This window comes from Rhinichthys klamathensis, unplaced genomic scaffold (genome assembly GCF_029890125.1).
Source record: "Rhinichthys klamathensis goyatoka isolate OS25496 unplaced genomic scaffold, OSU_Roscu_1.1 h1tg000050l_1, whole genome shotgun sequence".
NCBI classification, from domain to species: domain Eukaryota; kingdom Metazoa; phylum Chordata; class Actinopteri; order Cypriniformes; family Leuciscidae; genus Rhinichthys; species Rhinichthys klamathensis.
The window spans coordinates 2,206,653-2,226,935 of NW_026606596.1; the positions used below are offsets into that span (position 1 = coordinate 2,206,653).

Sequence of the window (20,283 nt, forward strand, 5' to 3'; positions counted from 1 at the left end):
ATATTACTCAAGTAAAAGTAGAAGTGCTGCCTTTAAACATTCACTTGAGTAAAAGTACAAAAGTATTTGCCTTCAAATGTACTTAAGTATCCAAGTACTTTGATTTTTTTTATGGCTATAATGTCCTATTATAATTTGTCACAAGACTCTTGCTTAACTCAGTCTAAGTGAAGACTAATGTCACTCTTGGCACACAATCTATTAATGAAATGACATTAATTAATATATACTGTATTCAGGGGCGTAGAATTTAGTAGGGACGCTAGGGACGTGTCCCTACCAATATCCAGTGACACTGATATATCCCTAGCAATAATTTCGATCAAAACTTAAAATATATTTATATATTGATGTCCCCGTCCCCACCAATTTCAAAATCAAACCTACGCCACAGCTATATATATATATATATATATATATATATATATATATATATATATATATATATATATATATATATATATATTTGAATTGAATTAATTTTTTTGTGTGTTTAATTTTGGAGGGAAGGGAACTGTTCCCATAAGGTATAAAACATTTACAGTATTTACTGTATATATTTTTCTCCAGCGCCTATGGTCATAATTATTAACATCTTAATGTTATGATACATTCTCATAAACCTGCACAACGCCATTAAATATATATATATATATATATATATATATATATATATATATATATATATATATATATATATACACACACACACACACACACACACACACACATACAGTACATATATATATAGTATATATATATATATATATATATATATATATATATATATATATTTTAATTGAATTAATTTTTTTGTGTGTTTAATTTTGGAGGGAAGGGAACTGTTCCCATAAGGTATAACACATTTACAGTATTTACTGTATATATTTTTCTCCAGCGCCTATGGTCATAATTATTAACATCTTAATGTTATGATACATTCTCATAAACCTGCACAACGCCATTAAATATATATATATATATATATATATATATATATATATATATATATATATATATACACACATATACACACACACACACACATATATATATATATATATTCTATATTCTATGTTATGGGAGATATTTGAGTTTGAAATGTAGTGGAGTAGTAAAAGTCTCCAAAAATGTAAATACTTGAGTAAAGTACAGATGCGCAAAAAAGCTACTTAAGTACAGTAACGAATTACATTTACTTCATTACTGTCCACCACTGTCTCGTGAGGTATACCTTTGTATACCTCATTTATTGGATTTGAGGCAACAAGTCAGCTGCCAGATGCCTGTAATGGCCTGTAAATGATTGATTTATTCTTTAATTCATTCATTCAGTGTGCAAACTACTTAAATCTGCATAATTTCGAGATAGATTTTTAGAAAGCCTGCATTATACATTTGTTAACAATTGACCAATAATTTGCCTAGATTGTTAGATGAAAAAAAAAAAAAGTTTTCAAAGATAGAGTAACTTGTTCAATTTTGATGTATGATTATGAAGAAAAAAAAAATTCCAGTAACATGCACTGATCATATACAAGACCAATTTTGATTTTTCATGTTGAATTTATCCTAGACCAACATAAAACTTCTTCTACTACTACTACTGCATAAACCATAAACCAAAAAAAAAAAAAAAATCTTCATCAGGGTACCTCAGAAACAGATTACCCCAATGATTCAGACTGGAATTTCCATTGAAGTACGGATGTTAATAGTATGCACCTGCTGTCTGACATTACTCCAGATGCATGCAGTATGCTATTGGGTTGTTTTATCTCAGCATGAGATGTCCATTCAAGCCTTTATAATAATACACTGTCCCTGTTACCCAGTGCTCAGCACACACATACACATCTGGCTGTGATAAGGCCATCCTGTCTACATGTGTGTGACATAGACTTTGAATGAGGGCTGCAGGTGCAGGGTTTCTCTAACGCGCATTAAGCCATGGGAGATGACATGCAAAGTCCAAGACAAGCCCTCTATTAGAACTAATGACTGCCCTTTTATGCCAAATAACAGTCACTTTTGTGTGAGAGGCAAGCATACACTGATTAGACAGCAGTGGTCTTTGTATTATGGGACATCAACCAATAGATTCACACTGTATAGTTGAGGGGCAGTTAGTTAAAAACAAGTTAATGTCTTTCTTGTAATCAGGTGAATTGAATTGGAATGTGACCAATTTGGTTTTAAAGGGATAGTTCACCAGAAATTGAATGTTTGAATGTCTTTTTTTTTTTTTAAATTTTATCATCATATACCCTATTTCTAAATCTGGATCGGAATAGTAAAGAATTGAACAGTTCTGATTCTGCAGTTCCATTTTATCTAAATTCAATCCAATAATTGGCCTAACACTATGTGTAAATAAATATTATTTCATTCATTATTATTTATTAAATATAGCCTACTGACAAAATGTGTATCTTTAACTACACATGAAAAACCAGTTCGTTTGATTCAGAACGACTCAGTCTTTCTATGGGGAATCAGACTTCACTGGTTGGTCTGTTTGTTACTTCGAATTTTTAATTTTTTATTCGTTCGAAAATCGAACTTCACCGACTCATTCAAGAGTCATTCGCTATAAACAACACTGCACAGAGGGTTTTGTGCTGTAATGTGAATTCAGTGACAGTGTTGCTGTATTTTTGTATGGTGTTCCTTCAAATGCGTTTTGTTGTTGTTATTGTGTTCTTTTGTCTGTCTGTATGCATCACAGGGATTTAGTGACCATAGGTTTCACGCTCCATAACTTGAAAAAAAGAAAATAGCACCATATTAGGCAACGTTTCTAACAACTTTGTCATTATGTTAAAAAAAAAGAATCTCAGCTCAGGTCCCGTTTGTGCATTAGCATATTCAATCATGGTCGTGTCATGTCAGGTTTTCTTTACGAAAAAGTTGCCGTGCAAAACGAAAAACTTAGTTGTAGGCTAATCTAGTTGTGTAGAGGCTACTCAAAGTTAACTGTTACTCTTAAACTATACTTATAGTTTACTTTTATACACTAAAAAGTGGGCCAATTTAGTCCCAAGTAGTATTGAAACAGTAGCCTACACTTACAAGTATACTTCTAGAACATTGATATTAGTATACTTACTAAGTATCTACATTAAGTCTACTTAAAATATACTTGAACTTTATAATAAAATTAACCTGAAGTTTCCTTTTGTCTATTTTAAATGCTTGATAGCCACTCGTTGCAGTCTGCTTTCATTGTATAGAAAAAGGCAGCTTGGACATTTTGTTCACCATCTTCTCTTGTGTTACATGGAATGTGTTTAGAACAGTGAAGTAGACTCATCATTTTCTTTTTGAACTTTAGTTTCTTATGAGTATTTTTATATTCAATATTTCTATATGCATTGTGACATTTATTGTGGAACTTTTTAATATTACGTTTTTGATTTAGCTTCTTGTTGATATTTTGCAGAAACAGATCTCATCAAGACACCCAAGGTCAAGAGACAAAAGTCAGAGGTTGTGTTAGTGGGTGCTGTTATCCTTTTTAGATATTCAGCATCCTGGTAAATTATTCCCTCAGTCTTGACCAAGGTGTTTCAGAAGATCAAGATATCCGTGTACAGAAATACCATAGACTGTATAAAAAAAAAAAAAACTTTTTTTTTTTTAAAACCTGTTCTTAACGCCCAAAACCATGGAAATGATGCTTATTTTAAAACACAGCAAACTATTGTGACTCGCATACCTAGCGAATATCATCGTATCTCTGCACTGTGTAGTGCATCAGTGATTAAGAGCTTTTATTCAAATCCACACAGATGGCATAATATTACTGTGCTGCTGAATGTAATGATGTTTACTGCCAGCTTGTTTTTTTTTTCTTGTTTTTTTTTTCTTTTTAGTATTTTGATTAATTCTGGGATTCAGTTTAGACCGCCGTAATACTGTTTTCCCTGTCCCTAATCTGCTAACCTCATAAACTCTTAATCAAAACCTCCAAGCCGTTTTTTTTTGTCTTCTATACTCTATATTGTAATCTTGAATGAATGAGGTCACAGATTACGTGCATGTGCCATTCTTCCTGTCACCGCTGATCTTACCTGAAACTCCTCTCAGAACAGTGAGGGATTTAGGAAGGATGCAACTGTCCTTTTCTGAAGACCTCTTCTTTCTTTGATGTCTTATCGTAAGCTTCATGAGCACAACCCAGGCGCAAAGCATCAGTTGTCTTTTTGAAACAGACCACAGCATGAAATTTTGCCCATCACAATTTACTCGCCCTTATATCTGTCAAAATCTGTATAACTTTTTCTTCCGAAGATTACAAAAGAAGATTTTCCCATACAATGACTAGCTACAATTCTCTGTCCACTTTCATTGAAAAGAACAGCCTGGACGTTCTGCTAAACATCTTCTTTGGTGTTCCACAGCGTAAACAAAGTCCAATGGGCAATGGTTCTTTATATTTATTTTATCGTTTTTTTGGAGGATGAACTGTCCCTTTAAGAAAGAGAAGATTTAAATCCACGTGTCCCTCAGAGGGATTTGTGTTTGTATGTTGAATGAATAAATTTACAGAATCACACATCCAGCTCACCTATTTCACTCAGATTTTTATTCTTTGATTATTAGGATGTTTTACCCATTATGTTGCTTTTCTGACTATAATGTGACGATTAATATGCTGTTTATTGCACAATGAATGCTGTGTTTGAATAGTGAGAGACTGAGTTGTGTTGTCTTTTTTTTTTGACTATCATGTGACAATTAATATGCTATTGCACAATGAATGCTGTGTTTGAATAGGGAAATACCTAAAAGAATCCGTTTTCTGATGGTCCTTTCCTTTGTCATATGAAGATCAATTATGTCCGATGGCTGTCTGTCTGGGTGCAGAAAGTGATGATCATGGCAGATTAACCCAAGGGAACAGACACACACAAACACGAACATACTGTTTTGTGGCTGACAGTCGGTAAGAATATCCATCAAAGTGATTGAAATGATGAAAAATGCCTCACAGCCTGTCATTTTACCGCGCCCATTCTTAGTTCTGCGAGAACAGACATTGTTATATGAAATAATTTCACGAATTTATCTTCAAGCTGTCCTTGTTTAGACTGGAGCCTGTTTACATATTACAGACGCAACTATTATAGACGCTGTAATTATGATAGTTTATCAAGCATGAAGGGATGCAAATATTAAACTTTGTCTGGTTGGCTTCTGCCATCTGTTGGTACAAATGTATAACTGCAAATAATGAAACCGTCATGTAAACTCGAGGATTCCCAAACTTTTGTCTCAGCCAAACCCATTTAACCTAAAATATTTACTTGAAGTATCTGTACATTTGTAAAGTTAATATTTTGAAAATTTAACTGCAAATATGCATGATGAGGTTTCTCTGATGTCAGTTAATGGTCATATGACAATGACAGGTAGACAATAAAGTATTTTATGTACTTTTATATTAATATTTATTCATACAATATTTAATAAAACATTTTAGTCAGTGTTTTGTTTTTATTTAGAAAATTATTATGATTTAATGAGTGTTATTTTAGTATTTATATGCAATTATAGTATTTATTATTTTGAATTATTTTGAATTTTAGTTGACATTTTGTGCTGTTCTTTTGTCATTTTTATTAGTTTCTGGGGGTTTTTATATTTATATTTAGCTTACATGTTTTTAAAAAAATAATTAACTACTAAAATAATAAAAAGTTAATGTAGTTTACATTTTTCATCTAATATATATATACACTCACCGGCCACTTTATTAGGTACCCCATGCTAGTAACGGGTTGGACCCCCTTTTGCCTTCAGAACTGCCTCAATTCTTCCTGGCATAGATTCAACAAGGTGCTGGAAGCATTCCTCAGGGAGTTTGGTCCATATTGACATGATGGCATCACACAGTTGCCGCAGATTTGTCGGCTGCACATCCATGATGCGAATCTCCCGTTCCACCACATCCCAAAGATGCTCTATTGGGTTGAGATCTGGTGACTGTGGAGGCCATTTTAGTACAGTGAACTCATTGTCATGTTCAAGAAACCAATTTGAAATGATTAGAGCTTTGTGACATGGTGGAAGTAGCCATCAGAGGATGGGTACATGGTGGCCATAAAGGGATGGACATGGTCAGAAACAATGCTCAGGTAGGCCGTGGCATTTAAACGATGCCCAATTGGCACTAAGGGGCCTAAAGTGTGCCAGGAAAACATCCCCCACACCATTACAGCACCACCACCAGCCTGCACAGTGGTAACAAGGCATGATGGATCCATGTTCTCATTCTGTTTACGCCAAATTCTGACTCTAACATCTGAATGTCTCAACAGAAATCGAGACTCATCAGACCAGGCAACATTTTTCCAGTCTTCAACTGTTCAATTTTGGTGAGCTCTTGCAAATTGTAGCCTCTTTTTCCTATTTGTAGTGGAGATGAGTGGTACCCGGTGGAGTCTTCTGCTGTTGTAGCCCATCAGCCTCAAGGTTGTGCGTGTTGTGGCTTCACAAATGCTTTGCTGCATACCTCGGTTGTAACGAGTGGTTATTTCAGTCACTGTTGCCCTTCTATCAGCTCGAACCAGTCTGGCCATTCTCCTCTGACCTCTGGCATCAACAAGGCATTTCCGCCCACAGAACTGCCGCTCACTGGATGTTTTTTCTTTTTCGGACCATTCTCTGTAAACCCTAGAGATGGTTGTGCGTGAAAATCCCAGTAGATTAGCAGTTTCTGAAATACTCAGACCAGCCCTTCTGGCACCAACAATCATGCCACGTTCAAAGTCACTCAAATCAACTTTCTTCCCCATACTGATGCTCGGTTTGAACTGCAGGAGATTGTCTTGACCATGTCTACATGCCTAAATGCACTGAGTTGCCGCCATGTGATTGGCTGCTTAGAAATTAAGTGTTAACGAGCAGTTGGACAGGTGTACCTAATAAAGTGGGCGGTGAGTGTATATATATATATGCTTTATTTAAATTAAAAATGATTTGTAATATTTTTATAATAGTTTTAGTTAACAATAAAAATAAATAAATTCAATTATTATTTTTATTAACTCCCGAACCCCAGTTTTGGAAACCCTGATGTACAATAGCTCATCCTTTAGATACTGTGAAGCATAAAAAAAATAAAAAATAAACAAGCTAATCAGAAGGAAACCAAGTCTATTTCAAATATACACATTTTCATAATTTATTAAGCTTTCAGTGTCTTAAGAGAGAATAATTTGGTCCCAAGCAAGATGTTAGAGCACAATAATCAAAATAGAATCACATTACATTTAAAAAGAAGAAATTGTTTTGCTTACAAATGACCGTTGGATTTTGGAACTGATGGAAAAAAAAGTTCAATTACATAAAATCAGCATTAGTGAAACTACAGTAAGTGCAGTTCTGAACACCTGAGAGTTTGATCCCAGATTCACTAGTCTCTTTTCTAAAGTTTCCAGACTTAAAAGAGTGGCACAGTTTCAGCAAAAACAGATGACAGCACAAAAATAGTCCAATAGCATTATGTCCCCTGAGAAGAAGAAAAGGTTTTATTGGTGAGGTTTGTTGTGTTGTGAGTCCAAAAATGATCCTGGCTGATTGATTCTATGAGGATGTTCAGGGACATGTGTTAGTTAAAGGAATACTTCATTAAACACTGACCAATACAAACTGAATGCTAATGCTTAAAGGGTTTGAGTAATACAAAAAGGTGTGTGTATATATATATATATATATATACACACACACACACACAAGACGTACGACCTACAATCAGTCGAGGACAGTAGTGATGTCCCGTTTGTTAAATGCATCTTCAGTGAGACGGTTTAAGATGTAAAAAATCCTTCCGTGATTTTCTGTGGTCCTTCCTTCAACCAACACATCTAATTTTGCTGTTTGTTTGTTTCATGCTTGCTGCTGAGAAGATCTGTGCTGAGTTTCACCATTGAACGACACTCACTTTTGTCAAAAGCCGAGGCGTCAGGTGGACAGGTGTGTGACTGAGCTTCTACGACCCCCAGAGGTAACAGGTTCTGTGAGCTTGATCGTGCTACGGTGTTTTCCATTGAGGAATGAACTGGTGGTTTGGCTCCAGAGCAACAGGTGTGCGTGGAAAGGTCTGAAGCCTGGGCCGTGTGTGAGTCAGGGGAGGAGCACAGGAAAGCAGACAGAGGGCAGTCCGGAGAGGAATATTTGGCCAGCACCTGTAGCTGCTCAGGTTTGAGGGAGGCTTCAGCACAGACCCTCTCGTACAGGCCTGAGTAACTCTGCCAGGTCTTCAACTTCATCTGATTCAGCTTTATCCTTTCTACTGTCAGCTTCTCTCGCTCGCTCCTCTGCAGAGAACAAAAACAAACAGATATATCCATTAAAAATAATGTAAGATTTATCCATTTGAATTGCATATACACTTTCACTGGATTGCACAATTTTAACATCAACAATTTTTTTTTAAATATTGTGATGCATATTTGTTAGTCATGCATACATGAAACAGGTTACCTCATTACCTATTTGATCTTAATTAAATAGTCATATATTCAAAAAACATTTATTCAAATATGTCTTAGAATCAGCATAAAACATTGTGAAATCAATTACATTTATTCAGTTCAAATAAAGCTGTGGCACAAGCAATATTCAGGTAGGTAAAATGTATGAAATTGAAACAAATTGGATTTATTGATGATATATTTATATACCTGGCTGGTTATCCATTCAGTTCAGTTTATAACATTCAGTTTATTAGTACTAGTATTAATTTGACCTGTTTCATGTATGTATGACTGACAAATATGCATAACATTAAGTTCATTAGTCTGTTCATGTGTTAAACTGTAATCCTAATGGTTGGAAATTGTATATGCAATTCAAATACATAAATCTTAAAATTAGACATAAATATTTGTAGGTGGATCTGTATAATCTCACAAAAACCTCTGAAGGTCATATTTAACCCAAAAATCAAATAATAACAAATCATATTTTTCTTAAAGAAAATAATAAATATATGTATATTTTAATTATATTTCAGCATCTTTCCCCCCTAAATTATCATTAACAAATAATAAATAAAATTCTACTTAAAATATTTATACATTATCATTGTATTATCATTTTATTTTATTTTGTATTTTTAACTAATGAAACAATATTTTATCTTACAAAACCCTGTTGATTTTTTTTTATTTAAACCCTTAAAATAGTTTTGTATTTTCTTTAATAACAATAAAATCCCCAAATTGGGGTGAAATGTAATCACATTTTTGTGGAAGTCACTAAAATAGCAGCTGTAGATCAAAACTTTCATCCTGAATGAGGTATTTGAGGTGCTAGTGTACAGTTATGACCTTTGAGCCTTCAGGGATTACTTCGGATACTCACCAGTTTCTCGATTTCACACTCCAGGTTGTGTATGCAGTCAAGTTTCCGCTTGCGGCAGCGACGGGCTGCAATCCGGTTTTTGCTCCGTCTGCGGATGTCATGCACAACATCGAGCTGCTCCCGTGTCAAGCACTGCTGCTTCAGCATCTGCTGGAAGTCGTTCCTGCTCAGAGACACGATCTGATCCACAGAGAGCGGCAGCGCCATCTGGAGTGAAAGAACAGAAATGCTTCACAACTGTAGTCAACATCAACTAAACAAATATGTCAGATTCCAGGTCTGTTTATATTTGAAACACTATAATGTTAACTTTCCTCGATATTTAGAGAGTAAAAGATTGGGTTAGAGAGTAAAAGAATGGGTTAATGCTTTCATTAAGGTCCTCATTCAGGACGTTTGTGGACTTTTGACTTCACTGCAAGTCTGACTAGTCATTATCAGGTGTGCAAAGTAGGTACATTCCAGCCTGCTCAAAAGGCACTGAACAGGGCAAAGTCCAACATGCATTAACAAATAGAAAAACTCTTACCACAGGTGCCAGGTTCTTGCTTACTATGGAAGCTTGTTTCGGACACAGAATAAAAAAAGGGTCATTGCGACTTTTTATCTCACAATTCAGACTTTTTTCTCTCGCAATTACGAGTTTGCATCTCGCAATTCGGACTTTATAACTCTCAACGGAGAGTTATAAAATCAGAATTGTGAGATTTAAACTCGCAATTCTGAGAAACTTTTCTGAGAAAAACAGTCAGAATTGTGAGTTATAAAGTCAGAATTGTGAAAGAAAATTTAGAATTGCCGATTATAAAGTCTGAATTGCGAGATATAAACTCGCAATTGCGAGAAAGAAGTCAGAATTGTGAGATTTAAACTCACAATTGTGAGATAAAAAGTCGCAATTATCTTTTAAAATGTTTTATTCTGTGGCGGAAACAAGCTTCCATAGCTTACTGCTCCACCACCAACTGTTTTATTTTTATTTATTTTTTTTTTATTCGCTTGACCAATATTTTTTCTAATATTGACCCAATTGCAGGTATGCTGACAAATGGCACCATTTGGAGGGTCTCTAAAGAAAATCAGCCAACAATGCTATTAACAAGTGAAGTTCTAATGACATGTATGGCTGGCTAATTATTCAACTTAAAAATAATAATAACAGCAACTCATACTGGAAGAAATGCAAAAAATAAAATAAATTTGCAACCATTTTGATTTTAAAACAACTTTGGATAAATATAAAGACATTAATAATAATAATTATTATTATTATTTTAATATTATATTTATATTAAATGTAATTCATTTAATTTTTTTAATTAATTAAATCAATATTAATCATTATTATCCTCATTATTATTAAAATGCTTTTAATAACAACAACAAAATATTAATTATTATTATTAATTATTATTATTAATTTAAAAATATAATTGTATTTTCATCAAATATTCATAATCTTCATCATATCCGTTTTAATAAAGCAATATATCAATCTCTATTCATGTTCCATCTATAAAGTACGTCTGACGTTTTTTTTTTTTTTATGTTTTGGAAGTTTTATCACTTAATGTAATACACACCTCTCCTCAACAAACTGCACAAATTGAGATAAGGGTTTGTTCAGATCAATGAAGCACCTCTAGTGGCAATGGTACGGCTTTTCCACTTTGTGGTACGACGCAAAGTGGGTGGGATTATAGACTGATCGTTATAGTTTCTGCTCCTCGGCAACCAACGAGAGGAACGTCTGCACTTCGTCCACTGACCACTTTTTTCTTTCTTTTTTCTTCAAGCAAGTCAAGCAAGTAGTTTTAAAACATGTGCTACAGCGGTGGCTGTTACTGGCTATTTAAATCTAGCGGGTTTGATGTCTCGCAAATACAATAGGCTTGTTTGAGATGCGCCTTGCCTCGCCTGAAATGTAGTCGAGAGTAGGCGGCTGCAGTGAGAGGAGGAGTGAAAAAAGCGCAGGCAAGCCGGACAGATCGCTCTTCTCGCAGTGGATCTGACACGAGATCAAAGGCGGATATCGCGGGATTCACACTCGTGCACGGTGTTGCTAATAAACTGGATGTATTTTAAGTTTTGTTGCTTGAATATGAAAATAAATATAATGAACAAGACACCCAAAGTACTTATTTAATTCCATTTTAAATAGGCCTATATGTTTATGAATCATTTTTTTTCTTTACAGATATGTGTTTTTTTTTTTTTTAATTTTTTTTTTTTAAATTACATCACATAGATCGCACTGTCAGAGAGTTTGGGGATATCCACACATAATCTATACACATAAAACATGATATCAGAGTTTTAAAATCAAACATTTTAAAAGAGAACAATACATCACGGTTGTTTAAACCTATGAGCATTAAGCTGTGCCGTCAGCAAGTCGTTTCCCATCATGCTTTTGATCAGCGCAGTCGGTGGAGAGCAACTGCGCGCGACTGCAGAATCCGACACGTGCGCCTTGCGTTCGCGAGAGTTTTTTGACACACGTCAGCATGACATCAGAGCAAGGCGGACCGCACTCGGACACATTTCTAACCGGCATGCATCTCGCGCTGATCACCGGTGATCGGTTCTGCGCAGATTTTGCTCATCTCAAACAAGCCTATTGATGCTGGTAGTGACGATTCCGTCTGACCAATCAGTGATCTGCCATGTTTTCACGTCACATTTTAGTATCGGTAAGGTACTAGGGCTGTCAACGAATATTCTAAATTCGAATATATATTCGAATAGTTTTAAAAAACAGAAATTCGAAGGTGAAAATTTATATTCGAATCATGTGGAAAAACACAAGCGCGGTAGCAGAGGCGCGGCTGTCTGCTTTGCGAGTGGCAAAATTCTGAAGCTTAAAATGTAAAACGCATTTTCCAGCTGCACAGCTAGCACAGTGAGTGTCTGGCTCACTCATTGGCTGTGCTGCGGCAACTGCATATCCAATGGCACGGGCGCCTCCATTGTGTGCGCCAATGAGCTAGCATTACATCAGACACGTCAGAGCCCGCCAAGGGGGCGTGGCCAGACGCCCTCGAAATAGCCATAGTAGCAGGCTAGCTAGCAGCAGTTTACCCATGAGTTTACCACAGCACAGCTCGCTCGGAGCGTTCAATGTCGGTTCTATATACTGTAAAACTTCAATTAATGTTAATAATATTTGTTTCAATCACCGAATGAAGCCTGCTATATTTAGGACAAGAGTCGCGACCTTACATTGCTTGCACAAAACTCTTGATCAGCACTCAACATTTGTTTATTGTTGTTCATTTAAACCGTTATGCGCAGAGAGCGTGAGGGCGAGCGAGAGAGAGAGAGAGAGAGAGAGAGAGAGAGAGAGAGAGAGAGAGAGAGAGAGAGAGAGAGAGAGAGAGAGAGAGAGAGAGAGAGTGCCTGCGAGTGCGAGCGAGAGTAAGGTCTGCGGTCTTGGCCATTAGTTGATTTACTTGGTTTTGTGTAAGTTAATACGTTGTCAAATATGTTTAAACTTAAATAAACTACCTATACATGTAGTTGTGTCTCTTTGTATTCATTTGTCCTGTTATTGACGTAATGCGCGTCATTGACAAAATGCGCAACCAGATATTCGAATAGTTCGAATATATGTGTTTTTTTTAGAGGGAATATTCGAACGTCATTTTTGACAGCCCTATAAGGTACGCTTGGAACCTCAACAGAGGTGGTACCATTTAAACTTTAAATTTAAAATGAAGGCGAAGCACTGCTACTTGGGCGGAGTGATAACCGCAGCACTAGAGACGCGCTCTCTGCTCCTCACCACAGCGCGTCTCAGGTGCTGCGGTTATCACTCCGCCCAAGTAGCAGTGCTTCGCCTTCAGAGAATATAGTTCCCAGTATTTATACGGTTAAAATATGTCTGTCTCATGTGACTTTGTTTTTTGTACACTCTGTGACTATACAAATCACAACATGTAAATAGGAAAATGTTTGCGTTATTTTGTCACTTATTTAGATTAGTATGCTAGCTGCAACCATTTACATCCAGTCTTTGTGCTAAGCTAGGCTAGCGGTGGGTGCGTCAAACAGACTTATAGCACGCACGGAGATGAAAAAAGTATGTATGGACTTATCTAACTCTGGGGGATAAGGTGAATAGGCTAAAGTCCCAAAAAGTCGGAGTGTTCCTTTAAAGCGAGCTGAAGCGAGCCATACCGTACCGTACCATGCAGTGGAAAAGCGCCACAAAGTGAGCCGTACCGAGCCGAGCCGTACCGTACCATGCAGTGGAAAAGCGCCAAAGCGTGCCGTACCGAACCGTGCCGTACCGTACCGTACCATGCAGTGGAAAAGCGCCAAAGCGTGCCGTACCGAACCGTGCCGTACCGTACCATGCAGTGGAAAAGCGCCATAATAAATACAACCAGTCCTCACCTCACACACTCGTTCACTGCTGTAAGACTCACTGTCCCCCTCTGTGTCAAAACTATCAGAGTCCTCGCCTGATTGGTTGGAGGGTAAGTACGGACTGCCCTGGGACGTGGATCCCCCCTCTCCATCATGTAGTTGAGCACCCACTGCGCCAAAGCTCTGCATAAATGGACACTCTAATGCTCTGGAATCCAGGTACCAGCTTTTCAGACAATTTGAGGGTTTCTCCACCAAGCCCAGACCAGAGGGAGACGCCTGACAAGAATCCGGCCAGAATGTAAGCTGCTTGGCCACCTCGATTTCCTCTGTGCTCCTCTGTTCATTGCTTTGGTTATCTCTGAGCTCCATGTATGTTCTCTCGGCATCATCTATTCCTGAGCGAGGGGACATTCCCCGTTTAGACAAGTCTCCTGAGTCACAAATGGAATGTGCCGACTCGTTGCAGGTTGGAAAGGATGGCTGGCCAGTGCAAGGACCAGGATTCAGAGGACAAAATTCAGGATGAAGAGAATCTTCATCTTCATCTGTTTTATTGCATGAAAATATCTCCTTGCAGTCTCCATTGCTTGAGCAAGGAAGGTTGTTTAAAGGACAGTCGTCATCTGTCTTGTCAAGGGACATGGGTGTCGAGTCGCAGACATCCAGACAGGATCGCTCCTTCCCGCAAGCTATTTGAAACTTCCGGTATTTCGGGCACAGGAAGGAGTAATCTGTGTCTTTCCCACTGTAACAGCTTTTTGCGACATCCTCAATGGCCACCGACTGAGGGCAAGATGGCTCTTTGGCTTTAAGCTGAGACTGTGAGGGTTGAAGTAATGATTTATCTTCATCAATAGCATCGTCCTTGTTAATCAAGCTCAATTCAGCCCCTCGGGATTTGCAGCATTTGGTTTTACAGCACTTCTTCTGGACTTTTGATGTGCTTCTGCTGCTGTCAAAGAACTTGGGGAGAAGGAAGTCAAAGCAGGCTTTGTCCAAGTTCTTGAAACCAAGAACCGAAGCACAGTTACGAATTTCCAGCACGTTCTCTTTGGTAAAGATGAGTTTTGAGGTGTAGGCAAAATCCAGCAAGGGTTCAAACCCCTCTGAGGTAACCTTAAGATGGAAAAAAAAGCAATAGATTTTAAATCAAATGCATGAAAATCTGCCTTTTCTTTCCATCACACCTCATATAAACACTGAGGAATTAAATATTTCTGCCACAATGTTGAGCCAAAGATCACATGAACTTCCTCCTTGAACAATTCAGACCTTTAATTATGTTGTTACCTCATCAGGAAGGTTGATGACAATCCCTTCAGGTGTATGACTGGACACACGAGCGCTGAAGTAATCACTGCAGGATGCCAGAACTGCCCGGTGGGCCCGGAAGCTCTGGGTCTCCGCCACGATAGTCACATCACACAGAAGATCTTTCTTCCTCTGCTCATTCAGACATTGCAGAACGTAGGAACTGTGCACAGATGACTGGAAGGTGAACTTAAACAACTTTGAGCTTTCCATCGACATGTTGATCTGTATGGTAAAAACATAAAGAATAGATTTACATGTGCTCAATTCAAGGAAACTGTCAAGTGTATACTAAAATGATTCGCAACATGACAAATAGACTGAGATAACTCATTCATTTGGCATATAAATCAGGCATCACACCGTTTGACCAATGGATTTCAATTTCCTATTATTGGATAACGATTTTTCTAAATCATTTTATGGATGTTGCATATATATATATATTCACTATAGAGAAGATTTTCATGTTGTGAACACAATTTTAAAATCCCCTGTGATTTTCAAACACCTTTTAGTGTGCAACAGTTGGCCATCCACTTTTTTAGCGAATTTGGTTCCAGAAGTATTTTCATTAAAGGGTTATAAGCCATGATCCAAAACAACCAGCTATGAGTTGAGTCACAACATTACAAACCTTTATTTGAAGAAAAAAAAAACTATTTGAAAATCGTACAGAAATACAAAGTACAAGGCTATGTACTTTAATGAGTAAAAGAACTACAATCTCATGACAATCAAATTTAAAAATAAATGGATAAATATAAAACTATTGATCTAAACTGTGTATTCATTATCAGTATATTTTACGTTTATTGCAAAATATGCACATATACACAAATATTTAAGTAGTTTGAGAGCATAGGAAGTGGGTGGGCGCTTTTTTTGATTACCTGATTGGTGGATATTTTTTGCAGAATCATGGTAATGTAGTTTTTCAACCAGAATTCCACTGTTGAACACGATTATTTAAAAATAAGTTGAAATAATGTGGACTGTTGGCTTTAACCATTGCCATTGGTTAACAACCTCATAGCTCACAATAGGTCCAAGTCAGCTAAAGGTTATAAATTAAAAAGAAAATGAATGGGGTTTACTTATGGAATTCAGAGTAGCACTAACGACTCTGTTCCAGTTTGTGTCTAGCTTGCGGCGCTTCGTTTCGTGAAGGTGAAAATAGATATCACAGCTGTCCATATCCAGAACAACAGCGCTCATGCTCGCGTAATACTTCTTAAAAAAAAGCCTCACACTCGGTCAACAACAAAAGTGCCACGAGAAGAAATGCTTTTTGAAACACTCAATACGTACGTGTCCTTACCCACGGGAACTCTTTATCTCAACGGTGTACTACTGATAATAATTTGACCTAGTCGAGTCATGAGTGTGTGTATGTATGCGCGCGCGCGTGTGTGGCGCAAGAGTGTGTGCGCTCTGCTGACTCATTCGGTTTTGCTGATAAAGGATGAGCAAGCATTTTACCCGTCTGTCCCTTTCCAATAAACTCCTCGACTTTATAAAGAACGAAGGGGCCAGTTGCCTCATACAGTTCAGCTGGAGTATTTTATGTTGTTAAACGAAAACATCTTCACTCGTTTCCCTAATAATGTGTCGAGTAAAAACAACAGACGCGCATTTTATGTAATAAATACCAAACATTACGACTGTGCTACAAAACCTAGTGAGCAGCCTACATAGACAGCAAGGTATCTCAGGTGCTTAACATATTTGAATGGAACCATCGAAGCGCGGATATGATGCCCAACTATGCTGTCTATGTAGGAAGCGCATTATGTTTTGAGACAGCCTACGTCCGAGGAAAAAAAAAACATTTGAATATTATCGCTTCCACTATCGCCTCAGCTTGAAAAACTTCCACCGATATGGCGTGAAACAGAAGAATAGCTGAAAGTTCTTTCATAAGTATTAACATTTTAATAAGATATTTTAAACTTTTAATTATAAAGTTTAACGATCTCCATTTTCCATGACTTTCTGTCTCTCAGTTTCGACATACATAAACTAACAAAACCACTAACTGTTAGCTTTCGTATAAACTCACCTGTCATATCACCGGAGAGTGAGAGTAAAAGTTGAATTTGACACTACATACTAACTCGGGTTGCTTAAAGCGATCACTTGTAACTATGAAAACAAGGCGGCGCTTGTGTTTCACTCTGGTGTCATGTGACTTCAGCCCAAAATTGTTTTTGTCCCGCCTTCTCAAACACGGCCCCCTTTCATTGGCCCTCTGTCCTGACAATCATTAACGTCACGACTTCCTTTAAAAAAAAAATCGCCACCAGACCTCCTTGGTTTTCACCACCCACACACAGACATACATACATACATACATCATGTATCCTCCTCAGTCCCGAGTTGGGAAACTTTACAAACAAATAATCTTTGTCAAAAAGTGAAAACGGCAACAAAATGCAATAGGCCTACGCTAATTATTCATTGTCTGGTATATTGAGCATTCGGACCTAAGCATATAAAATCTGATAATTCTGCTTTATTTTCACCAATGTTGGTAGGCACAACACATTTGTGTGTACTGCATGTAATAAACCTGACATTTTTGTTAGATCAAAATGTTACGTCCCTGTGGTTCCGCGTATGTGTTTTCTTTTGGTTTCTCTTTCTCTGCTATCACCTTCTTAGGTGTGCGTCCTCACTCATCTGCTGTTGGCTGGGAGAGATGTCAATCATCATTACATCGTGACGTCATCTCCTTCCCGCCGCCTATCAAGTTCAACACTCGAGTTTAAAGGGAAGCGGGAGAGGAACGCATGTCGGCTTGCTTTCTTTTCTGTCGCTTTGCTTGCCGCCTTTGTGTTTATTTTCCGTTACAGATATTGTCCTGTTGTTTTTTCTTTCTGCCATGACGGCGTGTTTTGAGATTACCAAGTGTAATGTGTTCTGCCATGACGGCGTGTTTTGAGATTACCAAGTGTAATGTGTTTTGCCATGACGGCGTGTTCTGAGATTGCTAAGAGTAATGTGTTCTGCCATGATGGCGTGTTTTGAGGTTACCAAGAGAAATTCGGACAGGTAATATGTCACGTGACGTACACAAAGCAACACTTAGCAAACTCGATGTATACAAACCCCAGGTAGGGAAGTGAACGCCACCCATGGATGTTTTGTTATTAGTTAGAACAGCTAGAGAGGGCGCTTAGGCGCTGAAGATTACTGTCTTTTCTTTTCTTTTTGTTATTAGTTAGTAAGAGGTTGGGACTAGATAGTCGGAGTTTGTTTTGTTTCTTTCTTTTATTTGGCGTCACTATTTATGTCCTTATTCTCTTGGGTTGTTTATTTTTTTTGAACTCTCAATCTGTTTATATTTTGTTTATTTTCTTGGTGTCCACAAATATATTTATCATCATTATTATTATTGTCCATCTTTTGCATTTACACTTCAAGTACAATAAACCGTACTTTATTTTCTTTCATAATACTTTGTTGTGTCGTCTCTTGCCACCTTAAATACACCATCTTCTGGTCACGACCTCAATGTTGCCCCTTTAAAGACCTTTTGTCTAAGGGTGCGTAACATTTAATGGGGGCTCATCCGGGATCTTTAATCCCAAGTTAATTTAGTTGTGATCAGTTGTATGTGTGTATGCTAGTGGTGAGTGACGTTACGTTAGTTTGGCGGCATATTCATGCAGAGTAGTATTTTTGTACTCGTTTGCTGGTTGTGCATCATGGAAATGTTTAGCTTGCAGAAGTTCATTGCCAACCCGTCTTTTGAACAGATTAGTTCATGTAAGAAGCAAGATTTAGTGCTGATAGCTGATCACTATCAGGTTGTTGTGAGTAGACAAGCTCTTAAGAGTGAGATAAAAAGTAAGTTGATACAACGTTTAAAAGAGATCAATGTTCTTCCTATGTCAAATGCCGTGGGTGATGAGGAGGCTAGCGGAGGTGTTGGTGTGAGTGACGTTGCAGTGGCACATCACAGTTTTGTGGATGATGAGGATAAGCGGAGCGGTAGAGCTGATGCTGAGGCGGAGGTGAGAGCCGAGGCTAAGGCCGGCTTGCCACCGTTTGATCCATTCTCTCCCAGTTCTGTTGATTCGAGAGACGGCGCGCGACTGAAAGTCCGCTTAGCCCGTTTACAATATGAGGCGCAGGAGAAAGCCGAGGCACGTCAAGCTGAGATAAATCTGCGTTTGGAAGTACGCAGGCTTGAAATTGAGGCTGAGACTCAGGTAAAGCTGCGACAGCTCGATCTGGACGCGATGCAGATCACTGCCAGTTCGGCTGCGCAGTTGAATCCAGGTCCGGTCTCTGATGTTCCTCCGCGGTATGATTCATCCCAGGTAAGATTTGACATAAGTAAGCACATTGTCTTAGTTCCTCAGTTCAGAGAATCAGAGGTGGATTCTTATTTCACTGCATTTGAACGCATAGCTACTTCTCTTCATTGGCCTAAAGACGTCTGGTCTCTGTTATTACAGTGTAAATTGATTGGAAAAGCTCAAGAGGTTTGTTCTACTTTATCTCTAGAAGAAAGTTTAAAATATGACTTTATGAAAGCTTCGATACTTCGTGCTTATGAGTTAGTCCCAGAGGCTTATCGGCAGAAGTTTCGAGGGCATAAAAAAAATTCGGCACAGACATTCGTGGAATTTGCAAGAGACAAAGGAATTTTATTTGACAAGTGGTGCACAGCTAGCAAAGTGAGTGACTTTAATGAGTTAAGAGAACTTGTACTGCTCGAAGAGTTCAAAGGGTGTTTGCCTGATCGTGTTGTGGTCTATCTAAATGAACAGAAGGTAACTTCGTTGTCTCACGCAGCCGTGTTAGCGGATGAATTTGTTTTAACCCACAAAAATGTTTTTTCACTTGCACGTTCAGAGAGGTCACAGCCTGCTCCTGTGCAAACCCAAACGTTTCGTTCTAAAAACAGTCCACCTCGTGCTAGAGAGGATCGAGAATGTTTTTATTGTCACAAACAAGGACATGTGATCGCAGATTGTTTGACGTTAAAACGCAAGCAGCAGCCTAAAAGCGTAGGGTTTGTGAAAACTGTTAAGCCGACTGTTAGTGTGCCTAATGTGAGGAAAATTGATGACAGTTATCAACCTTTTATCTTGAAAGGGTTAATTTCTTTAAACGGAAATTGTGACGACCAGAAAGAAATAAGAATGCTCAGAGACACCGGTGCAATGCAATCTTTTATTGTGGCAGATAGATTACCATTGTCTGAGGACACTT

At 37.7% G+C, this 20,283-nt stretch overlaps 1 protein-coding gene across 1 annotated transcript; it reads right to left on the reverse strand.

The window, feature by feature from the left end:
- Positions 1 to 7,175: 7,175 nt before the first annotated feature.
- bach1b (BTB and CNC homology 1, basic leucine zipper transcription factor 1 b) lies at positions 7,176 to 17,262 on the reverse strand. The gene is made up of 5 exons (XM_056247725.1): positions 17,120 to 17,262; positions 15,037 to 15,282; positions 13,771 to 14,862; positions 9,373 to 9,579; positions 7,176 to 8,324 (listed from the first exon to the last, which is right to left on the reverse strand). Exons 2-5 carry the CDS (start codon positions 15,274 to 15,276, stop codon positions 7,872 to 7,874), a joined length of 1,992 nt encoding a protein of 663 aa, XP_056103700.1. The 5' UTR covers positions 15,277 to 15,282; positions 17,120 to 17,262; the 3' UTR covers positions 7,176 to 7,871.
- Between the last annotated feature and the right edge of the window lie 3,021 nt (positions 17,263 to 20,283).